The sequence below is a fragment of the Rhinolophus sinicus genome, chromosome 16 (assembly GCF_057876585.1).
Source record: "Rhinolophus sinicus isolate RSI-liver-muscle chromosome 16, RSI-T2T, whole genome shotgun sequence".
Classification (NCBI taxonomy): Eukaryota; Metazoa; Chordata; class Mammalia; order Chiroptera; family Rhinolophidae; genus Rhinolophus; species Rhinolophus sinicus.
Genome location: NC_142516.1, coordinates 107562621 through 107579283, shown reverse-complemented (window position 1 = coordinate 107579283; position 16663 = coordinate 107562621). Strand labels below are relative to the sequence as shown.

Below are 16663 nucleotides of genomic sequence, written 5' to 3'. Positions count from 1 at the left end.
ATTTTTGACAGTTTTAGTATAATGTGCCTCAGAGAAGACCTTTTTGGATCGAGATAATTAGGTGTTCTGTTTGCTTTTTGGGTTTGAAGGTCCAGTTCTTTCCATAGGTTTTGGAGGTTCTTGTTGACTATTTGTTTGAATAGGCTCTGTTCGCCTCTTGCTCTTTTATCCTTCTGGTATACCCATTATTATTATATTGCTTTTTCTGATGAGGTCAGATAGTTCTTGTAGAATTCTTTTATTTTTTTAACTCTCGAGTCTCTCTTCTTCCATCTGCATCATTTCCAGATGCCTATTTTTGATATCACTAATTCTTTCCTCCATCTGGTCAGCTCTATTTCCTAAGTTCGCTATTTCATTCTTCATCTTTTATTGAGTTCTTCAGTTCCAGAATTTCTATTTGGTTCTTTTTAAACATTTAAATCTCTTTGGTAAAATATTCATTTTGTTCATTGATTTTATTTCTGAATTCATTAAATTGCCTATTTGAGTTTTCTTGAGTCTTGTTGCATTTTTTTTTTTTTTTTTCAGAACTGAAATCTTGAATTCTCTGTCATTTAAGTCACATATTTCCATGTTTAAGTTTATTTTCTGGAGATTTTTAATTTTTTTTTTTCTGAGCTGCCTTGTTACCTTGGTTGTTCATTGCCTTTGTGGATCATTTCTCTGCCTTGGCATCTATTGGAATGAGCTCTGGAGCAGGTTGATAAGAAGTCTTTCTTTTGTTTTTCAGTAGGTGGTGATGGAGCATTTTATTTTCTCTTGCACTGTTCTGACTTCTTGCAGTGAAAGATGCCTTATATTCCCTGGGGAGGTGGTTGTCTCCTTTGTGACTGTGTCGCCTAAGTCTCAGGGCACTACCCCCATGGGAGAATATGGTAGGTGATGGGGTTCTGAGCCCCTGAAAGCCCAGTGCTGCACTGCCTGAGCTGTCCTACGTGCCACTACTGGGATCAACCAGGAAAAGTCAGGGTTGGGTGCGCTGGGAGAGCTGCTGGTGTGTTTGTGGTTTTATTCAACTCCCAGCAATGGCAACTGCCAGACTTCAGCTGCCTGGCCTCTGTGTCTCCACCTTTGTCACTAGGATTAGCCACAGTGTGTGTCTGCTGCTCAGGAACTGTCTCTCCTTTTTCAGGGCTGTAGGTATTCTGCTCTTTAACCTGACACTCACTGCTGTAGTTATTTCTGGGGCTTCACGCTAGCTCTGGGAGAGCGTGGGCAGGTGAGCTCTGGGAGGTTAAGAGGAGGCGGCCAGGCTCTGTGGCTTTGTTCTCTGCCTGGCAGGAAGGACTGCTACACCATAAGTATTGCACTTCTGTGTTTGGTCTCTGCCCTGATTGCTAGGTTCAGCCATATTATATGCTGATCACTCAGGCAGGAATGCTCAGGGCCGCAGAGAGTGCACCTGCAGCCTGAGTCCTCCTTTCTCCCAGGACCACAGTGAGCTCCAGTCAGCGTCTGTGGCACCCGTCTCTGCTCTTATCTCTTCTCTCTTCCCCTGTTCATCCCTAGTCACCCAACTTCAGATGTTCCTATGTGCAGATCTTTCAGACGAGTTTGTGTGTTGCACAGGGAATCCTTTGTTGAATTATAGCTGTTCAGCTTGTTGTAACTTCAAGGGGAGAGATCAAGAGGGACCCTTCACACTGCAATGTTTCTCATCTAATCCATCGCAATCTTATTGGCCCATCATCATGTATGCAGTCTGTGGTTGGCTGAAACATTATGTAATGCGTCGCTGTATGTGTAAATAACTGAGGATTTCACACTATGGAAGACTTCCTGGTTTATGAAGAGTTTTTAAAAAAAATGTTTATGCTATGTTAATTTAAAAAGCAAGAAGTAACATTTCATATCATTATGACCTCAACTCTATAAAATACACGTTATTTATTAAAAAGATTAGGAGCTAATATACCTCTGGGTGGTGAAATTATACGTATTTTTCCCGACTATTTATAATTTCCTGTACCTTCCAGTTTTTTATGAGTAAATATTGATAATAAGAAAAAATTAAAACTAAAAATATATTGTCTTAAATAACATGCCATCTTGTTGAGTAATTGCCTGCAATACCTGCTCATGAAATGTTAGTTGATGAAAATAATTTAGGGTGGACCATGGTGCTTCTAACTGAAGCTCTAAAAAATTGTTTTGTTTCATGATACTACTTTAAATACTAGTGTTGGATTTTTCTCTAATTTAGTATTACTATTCCTTATCCTTCAGTTTGAGGGTAACAACCTACACCAGCTGGTTCTGAAGATTTGTCAAGCACATTTTGTCCCAGTGTCTCCAAGGTTTTCCCATGATCTACAGTCTTTGATATCTCAGCTCTTTCAAGTATCTCCCCGAGATCGGCCATCTATTAATTCTATTTTGAAAAGGCCTTTTTTAGAGAATTTTATTGCCAAGTACTTGACTCCTGAGGTGAGTTTTGAGGTTATTCTGCCTGGATTTTGACAGAGATTTTGGTTAGCAGGTCCTTGACTCATGTTCGATTTTAGGTCATTCAGGAAGAATTTAATCACAACCTCGTATGTAGAGCAAGATCATCAGTTTCTCAACCTGCTGGGAAGGTGGCCCAAGGTACGAATGATTTAACTATGCAATCAAAAAGCATTTATTACCTGTGTCTCACATGGTGAGTCATAATATATGGCTGACAACATTAGCAGGGAAATGTCACCAAATATATTGAACATGGACATTTAAAAAATATGAGCAATATAAGCAAGAGGAAAATCATCTTGTCCAGTGGTGACTGCTGGGTGTGCCTATATATCTACTTCATGTATAACCTGGAGGAAGCAGCTTCTCTCTGCTTATTAGTCAGGAAAACTTCATGAAGCAGTAAATTTGCTAAAGAAGAGATGTTTGAAGATGTAGAATCCAAACTTTTATATAGGGAAGGGATCAAGAGTAAGAAAAGGTTCACAGACAGACCTGATGATGAGATGAAGCTTTCTTTTTTTTTTTTTTTTTTTTTAATAAAGAGGATAGACTGGTGATTAAGAATTCTCTCAGAAAGGCCCACTGGAGCTTAAGGTAGGATTTTGGACCTAATCAGTAACAGTAGGAGAACTGTTATTATGTGACCTCCCAAAGAAAGCACGTGATACTTTATGATAATTATAAGTAGAGAAAATTTTAATGTCAGGAATCAGCTGATGAAGTGATGAAGTGTGTGTGTGTGTGTGTGTGTGTGTGTGTGTGTGTGTGTGTGTGAGAGAGAGAGAGAGAGAGAGAGAGAGAGAGAGAGAGAGAGAGAGAGATTAAAGAAAATTACTAATTCAGTTATGTTGTGAAATTAAGAGGAGCAGGGTTGAGCCAAAATCAAATGTCTGAATTTAAAGGATAAGGAGAAGTAGAAAATGTCTCCAAGGAATCAGTGATAGGGAAATAATATCCACTGTGGTACAGAAACTAAAATTGAGGAAAGTTTTGGAGGCAAAATGAATGAATGAGCCCCGTTACCATGTTCAATTTGATTTGACACTGTTATGTGTTGGTTTAGGTTTAGAATGTTTAGAAAGTAAATAAGTAAAGGATGAGAGAAAGTACATTGTAAACACTTCTAATACAGGAAAGATAGGAAAACAAGAACAGATTTTGATGGCAACAAACATTTTAAAAGACTTACTAAATGACGAGGTGTCATAAAAAACTATGGTGTTTAAATAAAAAAATTTATTTAAATTTAAAAAATTACAGTAAAAGACACATTGCCATTAATCCCCCTCAAAATACTCCCCCTCACTTTGAACACACTTATGCCATCATTCTTGCCACTTTCTGAAGTAGTTCTGGAAGTCCTCTTTTGTGAGTATCTTTAGTTGCGCTGTCATGGCTGCTTCAATGTTCTGAATTGATTCAAAATGTTTACCTTTCATGGTCATTTTGCCTTTGGGGAAGAGCCAGAAGTCGCACAGTGCCAGATCTGGTGAATAAGGTGGATGAGGACACACCATAATGTTTTTATTTGACAGAAATTGCCACACCAGAAGTGATGTGTGACACAAAATTTCATTTAATGCATTGTTCATGATCCATGATTTATGGCACACTTTACCATTATTACTATTTTTTTGGTGGAAAGAAAAGCAGGTTTATTCAGAATGCTGACATTCTGGGAAAATGGTGGACTCTTGTCCAAATGTTAGGGGAGTCTGGATTCTTCTTGACACAGTGAAGAAACAAAGGTCACCAAGCTGATTAATATGCAAGCAGCGTTTATTAGTGATACATTCTCAGGGAAGAGAACAGGCCTAGCCAAGGTTGGAGAGAGAGACCTAAGCCTCTGGTGTTAGTGATATGTGCTCAGGGAAGAGAACAGGCCTCGTTGATGTAGGGGAGAAGGGAGAGGGAGGGAGGGGAAGAGAGCGAGGGCAAGAGAGCTCAAGTGTCAGAGAGATAGCTGGCACAAAAAAAGCTATGGCGCACTTTAAAACCCACCGTCTCTCAACCCTAGCTCACACCCAACTGACTGACTTCACTAAACAAGTTGAAACTTATCATACACTGTTACTAAGGTTGGATGACCTGTTCCCATATTGAAGATTCCTGCCTTTCTGTTGGATGGCACTCAGCATCCGCATTCACTGTATTTTTGATCGCACCACATACATTACAAACAACAATGTGACATGAATGGTGTGGCCTGATAATCCAAGCTCTGATGACTACTTTTAATTACTTGTGCCATTATCTTTTGCATATTGTTTCTGTAAATGTTAACATTAATTCTTAATATTTTTTTAAGTAGTATTATATCTAAAGGAATCCTGGAAAAAATAGTTTTCTCCGTTCAAAGAAAAGGCATAATAATTTTCCATCAGTACTTCTGTCACTGGGAATAAATGTCTCTGGGTAAACTTACTGTGCTATGAAATATCTTTTATGTTTATACCCTCACAAGCATCAATATTAAAGATGTGGAAATTTTTAAAAATTGAACTTATTTTATTTTGGTGAAATAAGATTCTGAAACACAGAAAGTGCGATTCCAGGGGAAGTGTGTCCCAAGATCAAGGATATCAGTGCCAATTAAAAGGAAGGATATAGTGTATAGAAATGAATGGAGACCACCAGTTGGAGCCCAGAAGCCATCTGTAAGTCGTACTAAACCATTCTGGTTTTTTAGCAGATAGTATATTCTATAAGCTTACTTGCACATATTCAAGAGGTACAAGGTCATTACTTTGGAATCCACCAGTTTTGAACTTATAATAACGTATTTCTGTAATGAGCATTAGACTGGTAATACACCTGACAACTACTAGTTGTTGTTATTTTTAAAACAATGCTATATTGTCTTACAAGTATTGTATACATTAGTTTTAGTTTCCTTTTTATAACTAGAATTCTTTTAATTTCTTTAAATAAATAGAGTTTTCCTATATAAGACAAATGAGTAGCGTAGTGGCAAAAAACATGCATTTCGTACTCTTAATTCTGACATGTTATATATAATTGAGGGATTTTTTAAAATTATATAATCACTGATCTTTTCCTAGAGATTCTTTATGCTTAGTCATTTGAAGCCACTTCAGCAGAGTGTTGAATCTTTTAGTTCATGCTAGTGAAATGCTTCTGGTAAATAAATAATAAAATGGTTATTATTTCTTAATTGAAGAAGTGTATTTTTAAAGAAGGCTCATGGTATAATTAGAGGACCATTTAGAAGTACATTTACTAAGTGTTTACTTGCTATATAGACATTTTAGGTAATGTGTTAATGTATAAATAGATTTTTTTAAACTATTAAATTACCACTCTTCATTTGCTAGAAGGTGGTTTAACTTTATGAAAGAAATTTTAAAAGTATGTTGTGATTTAGAATATTCTGTAGCAGGCCTGTAGGAGAGAAAAAATATCTAAAAGATATTAAGTTAGGAGATTAAATTGGCATTTTTCTAATCCTTTGCAAGCTTCTGCTAATACAATGAAATGAATGCGTCTCCACAGGAACCATCTCTGATTCTGTTACCATTTGGGATTTTAGAGAAAATCCTAAAGAAGCTGTTTATTTCCTTCCAACATTTTTCTTTATTTCCAACCATTTTTCAACCTTCTTTTGGGTTGAATATAGGTAAAATTATAAAACTAAGAAAACTACTTCATACTTTAAATATTTAAAATATAAATACATAATTTATGTTTAGATTAATAAATCAAATTTTGTATGTTTAATATTTAAATAGAAATATGAGAGTACCTTTTTATAAGTTGAAGATAGTCAAATATCTATAACTCTGGTTCAATCTAATACATACTTATACATATAAATATAAAATTAAATATATAAAATATTAAAAATACATGAAAAAAACCACATAGCATTAAAAAGAAAAAAATATAGTATGTTACTTTTTACAGTGAGGAAATTTGTTTGGTTTCCAACTGCCAGGTCTAGGTCTTCCCAATAGTTTGACCTTCTTTTTCTCTTTTGTTACCAGCTGTTGAGTAGGCAGAGTTGTTCTGATTAATGTTAAATTGACCCTACTTTGCCATTTAGCAACAAGGTCTTGACTGGTTTTCATGTGTTAATTTGGTCTGATTCTTGTCTTCTACCTCATTGGTGTCTACTCAACTCTAAGATAAACATTTGTGTCTGGTTCTCCTCTCATTCTGTTCTGGTTGGGAAGGGTGGTGAGGTATAATGTGGGATGGCAACGTGTCTGTTACAGCTGTTACATGACTTTCCTTGTGTTTACTGGGGAAGAATGACTGAATAACTCATAATTTTGTTTTCTTCAACTCGTGACATTTTGTATTTAGTCAATTTATTTGAACTTAAAATGTTGCAAATCCCCAAATTTGTGAGTTGCACAATAACATTTATTCTTCCATAAAGCACAGAAAGGTGTAAATAAGTTTATGAAAAACAGAAAATGAAAATATTGAGTTTAGTTTCAGATCTTGGATGGGCTAGGTGTACTCCCTAGCTAAGTATTTTTGATGTACTAGCCATGAAGTATGCATAATTCATACCACACCCTAGCAAAATTATAAACTACCATATTACAGACTTCTAAAATCTTTTTCAATTCTAGGATTTGGGGATTCTAAGATTATTTTAATCTAAAAACAATTCTAGAGCAAAAACAACAAAAATATACCTTCAGTGCCTTGTCTTAGCTACAGTCACTATCAAACTGTCAATCATTATAGATTTGTATTATGTATTTTTAAAAATCTTCTCTCTTCTTTTTAATCCCAGATAAAAATGGTAGAAAGGCCCAAACCTGCTGCAGTGTGTGGCCATTATGATTATTACTATGCTCAACTTGACATGTTGAGGAAGAGAGCCCACGAACCAAGTTACCATTGTTTCCCTCAAAAAGATACTGGAATTGAGGAAGAAAGCCACAGCCCATCACCAGGTCAATGGTAACGTGACAGTCTAACTGAAACTTTGTTCCTCTGAAAACATCTTGATATATCAATATTCTTTACTCTGCAATCCTTCCAAATTCTCCTAAAATAATCTAAGAACTTCCAAACTCTTCATTTTATATACCGTGTTTCCCCGAAAATAAGACCTAGCCTGACCATCAGCTCTAAAGTGCCTTTTGGAGCAAGAATTAATATAAGACTCGGTATTATATTATATTACATTATATTAGACCGGGTCTTATAGTAAAATAAGACCGGGTCTTATATTAATTTTTGCTCTAAAAGACACATTAGAGCTGGTGGTCAGGCTAGGTCTTATTTTCGGGGGAACACGGTACTTAATTCATAGTTCCCTTGACCCATTTTCTTTTTTAAATTTTTATTAAAATTTTTTAATTTTTTAATTACAGTTGACATACAATATTATATTAGTTTCAGATGTACAACGTAGTGATTACACATTTATATAATTTATGAAGTTATACCCCAGTAATCCCTTGACCCTTTTTCATCTCAAATCTGATGTAGTTTATCTTCTTACTCATGCAGTCGTTTAACTATGGGCACAGATTCGTACTTTTGAATTTTTAATGTTTTTTTCCTTCCTTCAAGTAAATTTCTCATGAAAGTAGTTGTACATTTATCACTTTTTCCAAGAGGTTATTCATATTCATCAATAATAATTAAATTATAATCAAATTATAATTTGAGACATATTGGAAAGTGAAATATATTTCATTCAACATTTATATTCTTGGGAATTTTCAGAATATGGATTTATTAGAAAGAAAACACTTAAACTGCTTTTATGGCAGACTTTCAAAAAATTTACTCCATAACAAATTTCTGCATATCTACAATATTTTCTGTTATTTATTTCACACCGATGTCAGTGTTCCTGAATTCAGAATAATTGACATCCATCCATAGGCTTGAAGACCTAAGTCTGAGAGTCATTTTTAAATAGTGGTTTTGCCATCACATTTTTTTCTTTCAGGGTTGGGAATTTGCTAACTTTTGGTGACTTATTTATAGTTGAAATTATGGATAAATAATGAAAAATACAAGAGACTATGTGATGGTGAGCCCATCAGATAGCTAATGAAAACATTAGCTATGGGAAGAATAGACATTTTATTTTTAAAGATATTGGGTGCCATTATACTTTCATCCATCTTCATAACACATTTTTAATGACTTCCATGATCATCCAAGGTTACCATATTTCCCCGAAAATAAGACCTAGCTGGACAATCAACTCTAATATGTCTTTTGGAGCAAAAATTAATATAAGACCGGGTGTTATATAACATAAAACCATGTCTATGTAATATAATATAAATATAATACAGGGTCTTATATTACTTTTTTGCTCTAAATGATGCATTAGAGCTAATTGTCTGGCTAGGTCTTATTTTTGGGGAAACAGGTTATGTGTTCCACTAGTTCAAATTATAATGTTCATATAAGATTCTACTAATGAGTGATATATATTTTACATAGGTGAAGCCACAAAACTCCCTTGCCTGTTCTCAGTCACTGGGAAAATGTCTCCCACTCTTTGTCTAGATATGAAAGCTGTCAAACTATCAATTATTTTCATTATTTATGATTTTATCCCCCAAACTCTCACATAACATGGTAGAAAAGCCCTTCTGTTTCCTGTATGCTGCCCATCACAGTCCTCATCCTACTGTATCCCAGGATGCCCTTCTGATGACTTGACTAGTAACCCCCTCCTCATTGTTCTTGTAGGCCCACACCCCCCGCTTTCCTTTCTATCTGAGCTCAGGTTACATGGGAATCCAGTCTTGATATACTTGTCTGGAGGAAGAGGAATCTGTGTAGAGTTGGTGGGTGTGTGTGTGTGTGTGTGTGTGTGTGTGTGTGTGTGTGTGTGACAGAGACAAACAGAGATACAGAATGTATTTTGGAAAGCCCGTGTGACTGAATAGTTTTTCTCATGGAGATATTGTTATACACGCCACTTAGGTTTCTGAGAGAGGTGAGTGCTACACGTTAGCCCCATTTGATTCCAGCACTATTTGTGTCAGACACTGGCCAGGCACCTGCACACACCTAATCTTGTCTCATCTTCATATCAATCCCTATGAGATAGCATTGTGCTCATTTTATATATGAGGAACTAAGGCCCAGAGACTTTAACTAGCTGCCTGTTCCATCCCATTTCTAAGTGACTGACTTATTAATTTGACTTCATAAACTGCGGACTGCTCATCATGATGTTCCTGAAGAAGTTATTTCTGAAATGATAGTCCTGCCTTTCCAAACAACTTGGTCATATGCTCGTAGGTCATACTATTATCTGAAATGTGGTAGTTTTCATTTAACAATTAGTAATGACAGGAATTCTTAGCAGGAAATTCTGCAAAAAAGATAAACATATAGAACATAGGTATAAACCTGAAAATGGTTTGACCAGAATTGTGCTGGAAAAACACCTTAAACATTGTGAGTCAGCTAAAGCCTCAATTTTTTTATTCATGAAGCATTTATATGCCAGCATGAGGGGTAGAAGTAAAGTGATGGGACACCATCTTGCTCTTGCTGAGCTCAGAGTGTAGTGCAGGAAACAGACTAGCAACCATCAGTCAAGTCAGGGTTGTCAAGACTGTGGATTAGATACCTGCAGAGGGCATGAGAAGATCCTAATATGGGTTTGTTTTTTCCCTCCAACGTATTGTGGACTCTGAAAGGACTGATCCAGCCCTGAAGAAAAATCACTGGATCAGAGTATTTTTCTGTTTTATTTTCTCCTGTATCCCCAATTATCACGATTCTCTTTATCTCCCTTCCTTCTTGATTCCAAAGATCTTCTTTCCCAGTGTACACATTCTGAAACTTTGAACTACTTCTTGAACTCAGAATTTCAAGTCACAGGTGAATTGTGACTCTTATTACTAACCTGAAAATCCGCGGGTGAAATCGATGTCTAAGACTGGTTAACATTTCTACTCAAGCTGAGCATTTTCATTTCCTAAGGCCTGCTGAATACCTTCAGAGGAAATTTGAAGCGCAACAATATAAGTTGAAAGTGGAAAAGCAATTGGTGAGTAAAATATGAGAGGCAATTGGGAATTTCCTAATCGTGTCTCTGTTCACAAATATTCATGGATCCATAAGGCAAAGTTCATTCCACATTGAAGATCAAGTCTCCCCTCCACCTTAGTTTTTTAATAGCTTGAAGAGTAATTGGAATAGACTTGAACCAGGGTCTGGTAAGACTGGCTTCTGTCTTTGCTGGCTCTAACACTTGCTGTGTGATCTTAGGCAGGTCATGCAACCTCTCTGAGACTCAGTTTCCTTTTCTATAAATGATAGTTTTGGAGTCGATGAGCTCCCCTTCACTGCTACAATTCTTTGATTCTATTTTATTAGAATTCTACACATTTTTAAAAACGGAGTACTGTATTTTATTTGAAATAAAAGTTAACCTTTACCATTAAGTATAGTGTCAAAATTTAGGGGCTGAGGGAGACTGGATAGGCATCCTGTTTGTATTGCTCTTATTTTGAATTGCTAAATAGCTCCAGTTCTATTTCCCTAATCTAATCTCATGCTTCAGGGGTTGCTAAACTTTTACTGAATATTAATTTAACAGTTATAATTTGCCAGTTCAGAAAATGAATCTAGGGATTTCGTATGGTAGCATAAAGTATTGTTTTAGATAAACAACACAAATGGTTTTATTAATTTTCTGTAATTTTTAAGTATTTCATGCTTAAGAAAATTCTACTGCTCACTACAAGAGACTCCTAAATACTAAGTTTGATTGGTGATGTAATTCTTGTTTAAAGAAAAAAGTCAAGGTCAAATCAGAATATGTTTCCAAAATGCAAGTATGTTTTACAAATTACTTCATTCACATAATAGGGTCTTCGTCCATCTTCTGCTGAGCCAAATCACAACAGAAGACAAGAATTAAGAAGTAACGGAGAAGAGCCTAGACGCCAGGAGCGGCTGTTCAAGAGAAACAAAATGAAGGAACAGGTTAAAAACAGTCTGATTCCAGGGCCACCCCTGTACTTAACTTATATCATTGTCTTTTGTATTGTAATAGCGTATTGCTTTTACTGTCTACAGTACATGCCTGTGAGAGCCTGTTGCACAAATACTTGTTTTGCACACTCCTGTGAAGCAGCATACTGGAGGTTTTAGGGGATACAGAGATATATATCTCACCTTCTCTGAGAATGCAGCAGAGCGAAGTTCATAAGGCTTTTGACCTTGGATTGAGAACGTAACTGCCATCGTTAACAGTTTTGAAATTTGTATTCACTTCCTTAAACTACAACAAACTGAGTGGTTTAAAGCATCAGAAGTTTATTGTCTTACCGAAGTCGAAAATCACGGTGTTGGCATGGTGTCATGCAGGGTGTCATGCGGGGTCTCTGGTCCTGCTCCCCACATAAGAACGCAGGACATGGTGAGGCCAAAAAGGAACATCCATGGAGCCATAGATAGGGGAGTCATACCACTATAGTCTCTCTGGGAGCTGGGTTGGAGACACAGGAAGTAGGAGCCACACGATCCGCAATCCACACTCCACCGCTTACTAGCTCAGCCATCATCTTTTTGCTAGCTTCCATTTGCTGCTAGCGTAGCCACAGCAGTTATATTAGTGGCCAATGGCTCACTGGTTACAGCTGACAGTCAACGAGCCACAGCTGATGGCCATCCAATCACAGTTTATGGCCATTTACTACCTGAGTGAGCACTTTTCCACATGAGGGCGAGACCCTGGAAACTGCACTCCTGGCTCTGTCCCCACACTTCACCTCTACAGGGTCTCGCCTCACAATCTACACGACAAGCGTCTTCCGCGAGGGGCCCTGTGCGAGGAGCCTGGAGGTGAATGCAATATCCTGGACACAGCCAGGCTCTCTGGTACAGCCAGGGTTTCTCAGGGCACCACCAGTCCTTCTGGGCACAGCCAGACTTCCTGGACTTCTTAGGGTACCACCAGTCTCCCCGGACACAGCCAGGGCCTCCCAGGGCACTACCACTCTCTCTGGGCACAGCCAGACTTCCTGGACACAGCCAAGGCCTCTCAGGGCACTGCCACTCTTTCTGGGTACAGCCAGTCTTCCTGAGCACAGCCAGGGTTTCTCACATATTCTCGATGGCGGCCGGTTGGGACACAAAAGCAAACATCCGCCAGTTCCACTGCATGGTGGTATGTTCCCAAGCAAACAGTCAAGTGGTCCATTAAATTAGGGATGGAGCCCATTCCCCATAGTCCATAGTCATTCGCCAGGGCTGTGCGTTGGCCTCACAATGTGTTCCCTCTCCTCAGGGCGAGGGCTCCAAGTCCTCCCCAAACTGGGGTGAGGGACGACTTTGACCTCATCCGCATCTTCCACCGAGAACTCAGCAAGCGTTTCCTGCTGGGACTACAAGTCCTGTATCCAGGCTGCCTCAGCAAGCACTTCCCAGCCCACAGGGCCGCAACGACCTTCGCTTTCTCCGGCCTATGCTGGTTGGGGAACCATCCACATCTTTCCATCCCATCATGGGGGTCCAGCTCTCAGGCAGCTGCTCCTCCTGGTCTTCCTGAGACTGAGTGTTCATACGCACAAACTGCTCCACCGCCCTTCGGAGAGCTTTGGCCGGCACCATACGCTGCTCGCTGTACCATTTGTCGTGCGGGAGACCCTGTTGTGATGCAGGGTGTCATGCGGGGTCTCTGGTCCCGCTCCCCACATAAGAACGCAGGATATGGTGAGGCCAAAAAGGAACACCCATGGAGCCATAGATAGAGGAGTCATACCACTATAGTCTCGCTGGCAGCTGGGTTGGAGACACAAGAAGCAGGAGCCACATGATCCGCAGTCCACACTCGGCCGCTTGCTAGCTCAGCCGCCATCTTCTTGCTAGCCTCCATTTTCTGCTAGCGTAGCCACAGCAGTTATATTAGTGGCCAATGGTTCACTGGTTACAGCTGACAGCCAACTAGCCAAAGCTAATGGCCATCCAATCACAGCTGATGGCCATTTATTACTTGAGCCAGCACCTTTCCACATGAGGCCAAGAGCCTGGAAACTGCACTCCTGGCTGTGTCCCCACACAGGGCCACACTCCCTCAGAAAGCTGGAGGGAACCTTTCTTTGCCTCTTTCTAGCTTCTGGTGGTTTGTCAGCTATCTTTGGCAATTCTAGGCTTACAGCTAGATATCTCTATTCTCGGCTGTCGTCATGTGGCATTCTCCCTCTGTGTGTCTGTCTTCACACGGCTGTCTTCTTAAAAGACATGAGTCATACTGGATTAGGGGCCTGTCCAGTGTGACCACATCTTAGCCCAGCTAATTATATCTGCAATGACACTCTCTAAATAAGGGCACCTTCTGAACTACCAGGCGTTACGACTCCAACATGTCTTTCCTGGGGGAACAAAATTCTATCCGTAACAGGGTTATATATAAAAGTGGGATATATAAAGGAATTGTATGTCATTCATGCATTTGAAATTATATATAAAAGTGAGATCACCCCAAGCCACCGTATCACTCACGGGGTGAAGTACCACAGCCAAATGGAAGGCGGATGGAGTATTGTCTTTAGGAGCAACAGGTTTTCTAATTCTAATTATATGTCACACATTTTTAAATCGTAGGCTATCTCGAGATTATTTTGTTAAGTAGTTTGCAAACATTTACAAATTTTGGATTGCGATTGCTTTGCAGAAATATTGGAAGCAGTTAGAGGAAATACGCCAACAGTACCACAATGATATGAAGGAAATTAGAAAGAAGATGGGGAGTGAACCGGAGGTGAATAAATTCATTCTCCTAAAGAAAACCTTGTTCTCTTGATTTAGAGCTAACTAAATTGAGCAGGCATTAAAAGTAACAATCTCATAGAAAAGAAAACTATCTTGTGAACTCTTTTTTTAATAGGAAAGCTGTCAGATTTAATTGAAGCTTTGCTTTGTTATCGTTTACTTGAGGCTACACAGATGATGAGGATATCTGAGATTCTCAGTTAGGAATGGCAGTTATGAAAAATGCTTGTTGATTGTCTTTCTCATGAATCAGTCAATAACTATTGACTGAGCAGCTAAACTACACCAGGACTGGATTAGATGCAGTAAGTAAATTCATGCTCATGAGGTAGGGAAAAGAGGCAGCATTTAGTGAATTCAACTAGTGGAATAGTTTCAGATGCTGGGAGAAAATTCTAAAGTCCATGCAAGACACATTTGTGTGCAGTTGAGATCGTTCCTGAAAATCCCTTTAGGGTGTCACATTGGAAAGTCATTTTTTCATCTCTCAGATCACTGCTTTTTCAGTAGAACTCCTGATGAAATAGCTGGCCTATGTTTGCAGACCATGTTATATGAAAAACACACGGATATTTAAACACTAGCAACACTCTCAGTGCCCTGGATTATATATAAAAGTGAGATATATAAAGTGACTATGTCATCCTAATTCTAATTATATATATGCCTCTATGCAAGACCTGTGGGCATGGAGACCAGACAAGATGCAGCTGGGCTCTCATCTCACCTGCACTTGAGCTCACACTCAATTGAGTAAATGATCAACGCTGCTGAAGTTGATCTTTCTTTTCCCATCCCCCCCACCTCTGAGTGCCTATAGATGAATTAATACAGATGAGATGAGCGTATGGTACAATTCAGTTGTACGTATCAGGCTCTGAACTAGAGCTTTCACATACTCTTATTTACTCCCCATACAGAAAAGTTAAGTAACTCATCCACACAAGGTAGACTAAATAAGTACCGGATTCTAAAACCTGTTCTCTTTCTAGCATCTGCTCTTCTACTCATAAGTAGTTGGAAAGATAAGACACACAAATAGGAAGCAATTTTTGAATAAGACCAAATATAGTTAAGCTCCGAAAGTCCATAGGAGTAAGGATGAGCAGGCTGAAAGTTTTCATGGAAGAAGAGAGGTGGAGTCTGGGAAGGAGTAGAGTTTAGGAGGCAGAGCTGAGGAGGAAAGCAGTCTGAAAGATCCACGCGAGGATTCAGGCGGAGGACCGGAAGTGCCGAGAGGGAGTGGGATGGAGGTACTTCTCTCCAGAGCAGAGGCGTGGGTAGTGGTGGGGAGCCTCGTACCATCACCAGCCTTATTTTTAAAGTAGGTCTGTGATGGGAAACCTGAGTTCAGGAAAGATGGAGAGTGGGCATTTCTCAAGAGACCATGAAAGAAGCACTTGGGGAACTGGGGAATACCAAGCAGCTAGGGAAAAGGAGCCGTAAGGAGAGCGTTATCCAGCCACTGCCATTGATTGTCCCTCAGCCAGCTGAGTACCAACCTTGCTGACTGTATAATTTGTGTTAAAGGAGGACTTAAAAATAAGTCATAAAACCTATCTGGTGAAGAAGAGGAACCTGCCCATCCACCAAGGGGCACCTGAGGAAGACGTACCTGTGCAGGTGATGGTTATTGTTAGACATTTATGTGTTTCCCAGTGAGTTTTCCCAAGGCTGGTGGTTCTTACCCCTCACAGTGCAGGATAATCATGTGGGAAATTTTTTAAGAACTCAGATGCCTAGGTTTTGCCCCAAATGGCTTGGGGTGGGGCCCAGGCGTCCTTTTTTCAGAAGCTGGCTGGGTGATTTGGTGTGTAGTGAAGTTTCAGAACTGCTCTTGTAAACGTATGAAAGTTCACTTTCTGGATGGTGTTTGAGTCAGGATCTCAGACACATTGGTCAGGAAATCTGATGGTCGGTTCTCTTCTGTTTCAAACTTACACTTTTGGCGGGAGTGGGGAACTGGGAGCTGAATTATCAGACAGCTCTCGAGAGTTGTTTTTTTTTTTTTCCTTCTGGGAAGTCTTTTACCTTTATCTGCCTCAAGGGCTTGTGTAAGAGCAGGTGAGAGGAAACAGTGTTGAATAAAGGCTGAAAGGCCTCCCCGAATGTTTTGCTTTGTGCAAAACCCCAGGACCTGCACATGATGCCAGAGAGACCTAAAGTGGACTGAGGTTGAATTGGTGGGGGTTAGGAGTCTAAAATAGTTGTATTTTAAGGAAAATAAAGCAATATGATACTTCTTGTACAATTGAGACAACCAGACTACACAATCAAATCAGATAAACAACTTCAAAAACATAAGTAAGATATATATGTCACAGTCCTGTTACAGAGTTCATAATATTTCCAGTCAGAAAAACACCCTTCCCAAGGTTGCAGGGCAAACAGCTAATACTGATTCAAACTGACACATGCTGTATGTGACGCATATATACAAAGGCTGTGGTAATGCAGATGAGGA

The 16663-nt window shown here is 39.1% G+C and overlaps 1 protein-coding gene across 3 annotated transcripts in view; it reads left to right on the top strand.

Annotated features, from left to right (window-relative positions):
* NEK5 (NIMA related kinase 5) overlaps positions 1–16663 on the top strand; it is a 79795-nt gene that overhangs the window by 30860 nt on the left and 32272 nt on the right. For 2 of the 3 annotated variants that reach the window (XM_074329904.2, XM_074329906.2), the window contains 8 exons: positions 2230–2430; positions 2508–2589; positions 4981–5111; positions 7223–7392; positions 10402–10468; positions 11293–11409; positions 14102–14188; positions 15730–15822. In XM_074329904.2, the coding sequence (XP_074186005.2) occupies positions 2230–2430; positions 2508–2589; positions 4981–5111; positions 7223–7392; positions 10402–10468; positions 11293–11409; positions 14102–14188; positions 15730–15822 (948 nt within the window). The remainder of the gene's footprint in view (positions 1–2229; positions 2431–2507; positions 2590–4980; positions 5112–7222; positions 7393–10401; positions 10469–11292; positions 11410–14101; positions 14189–15729; positions 15823–16663) is intronic. The other variant, XM_074329905.2, reaches the window with a different exon arrangement.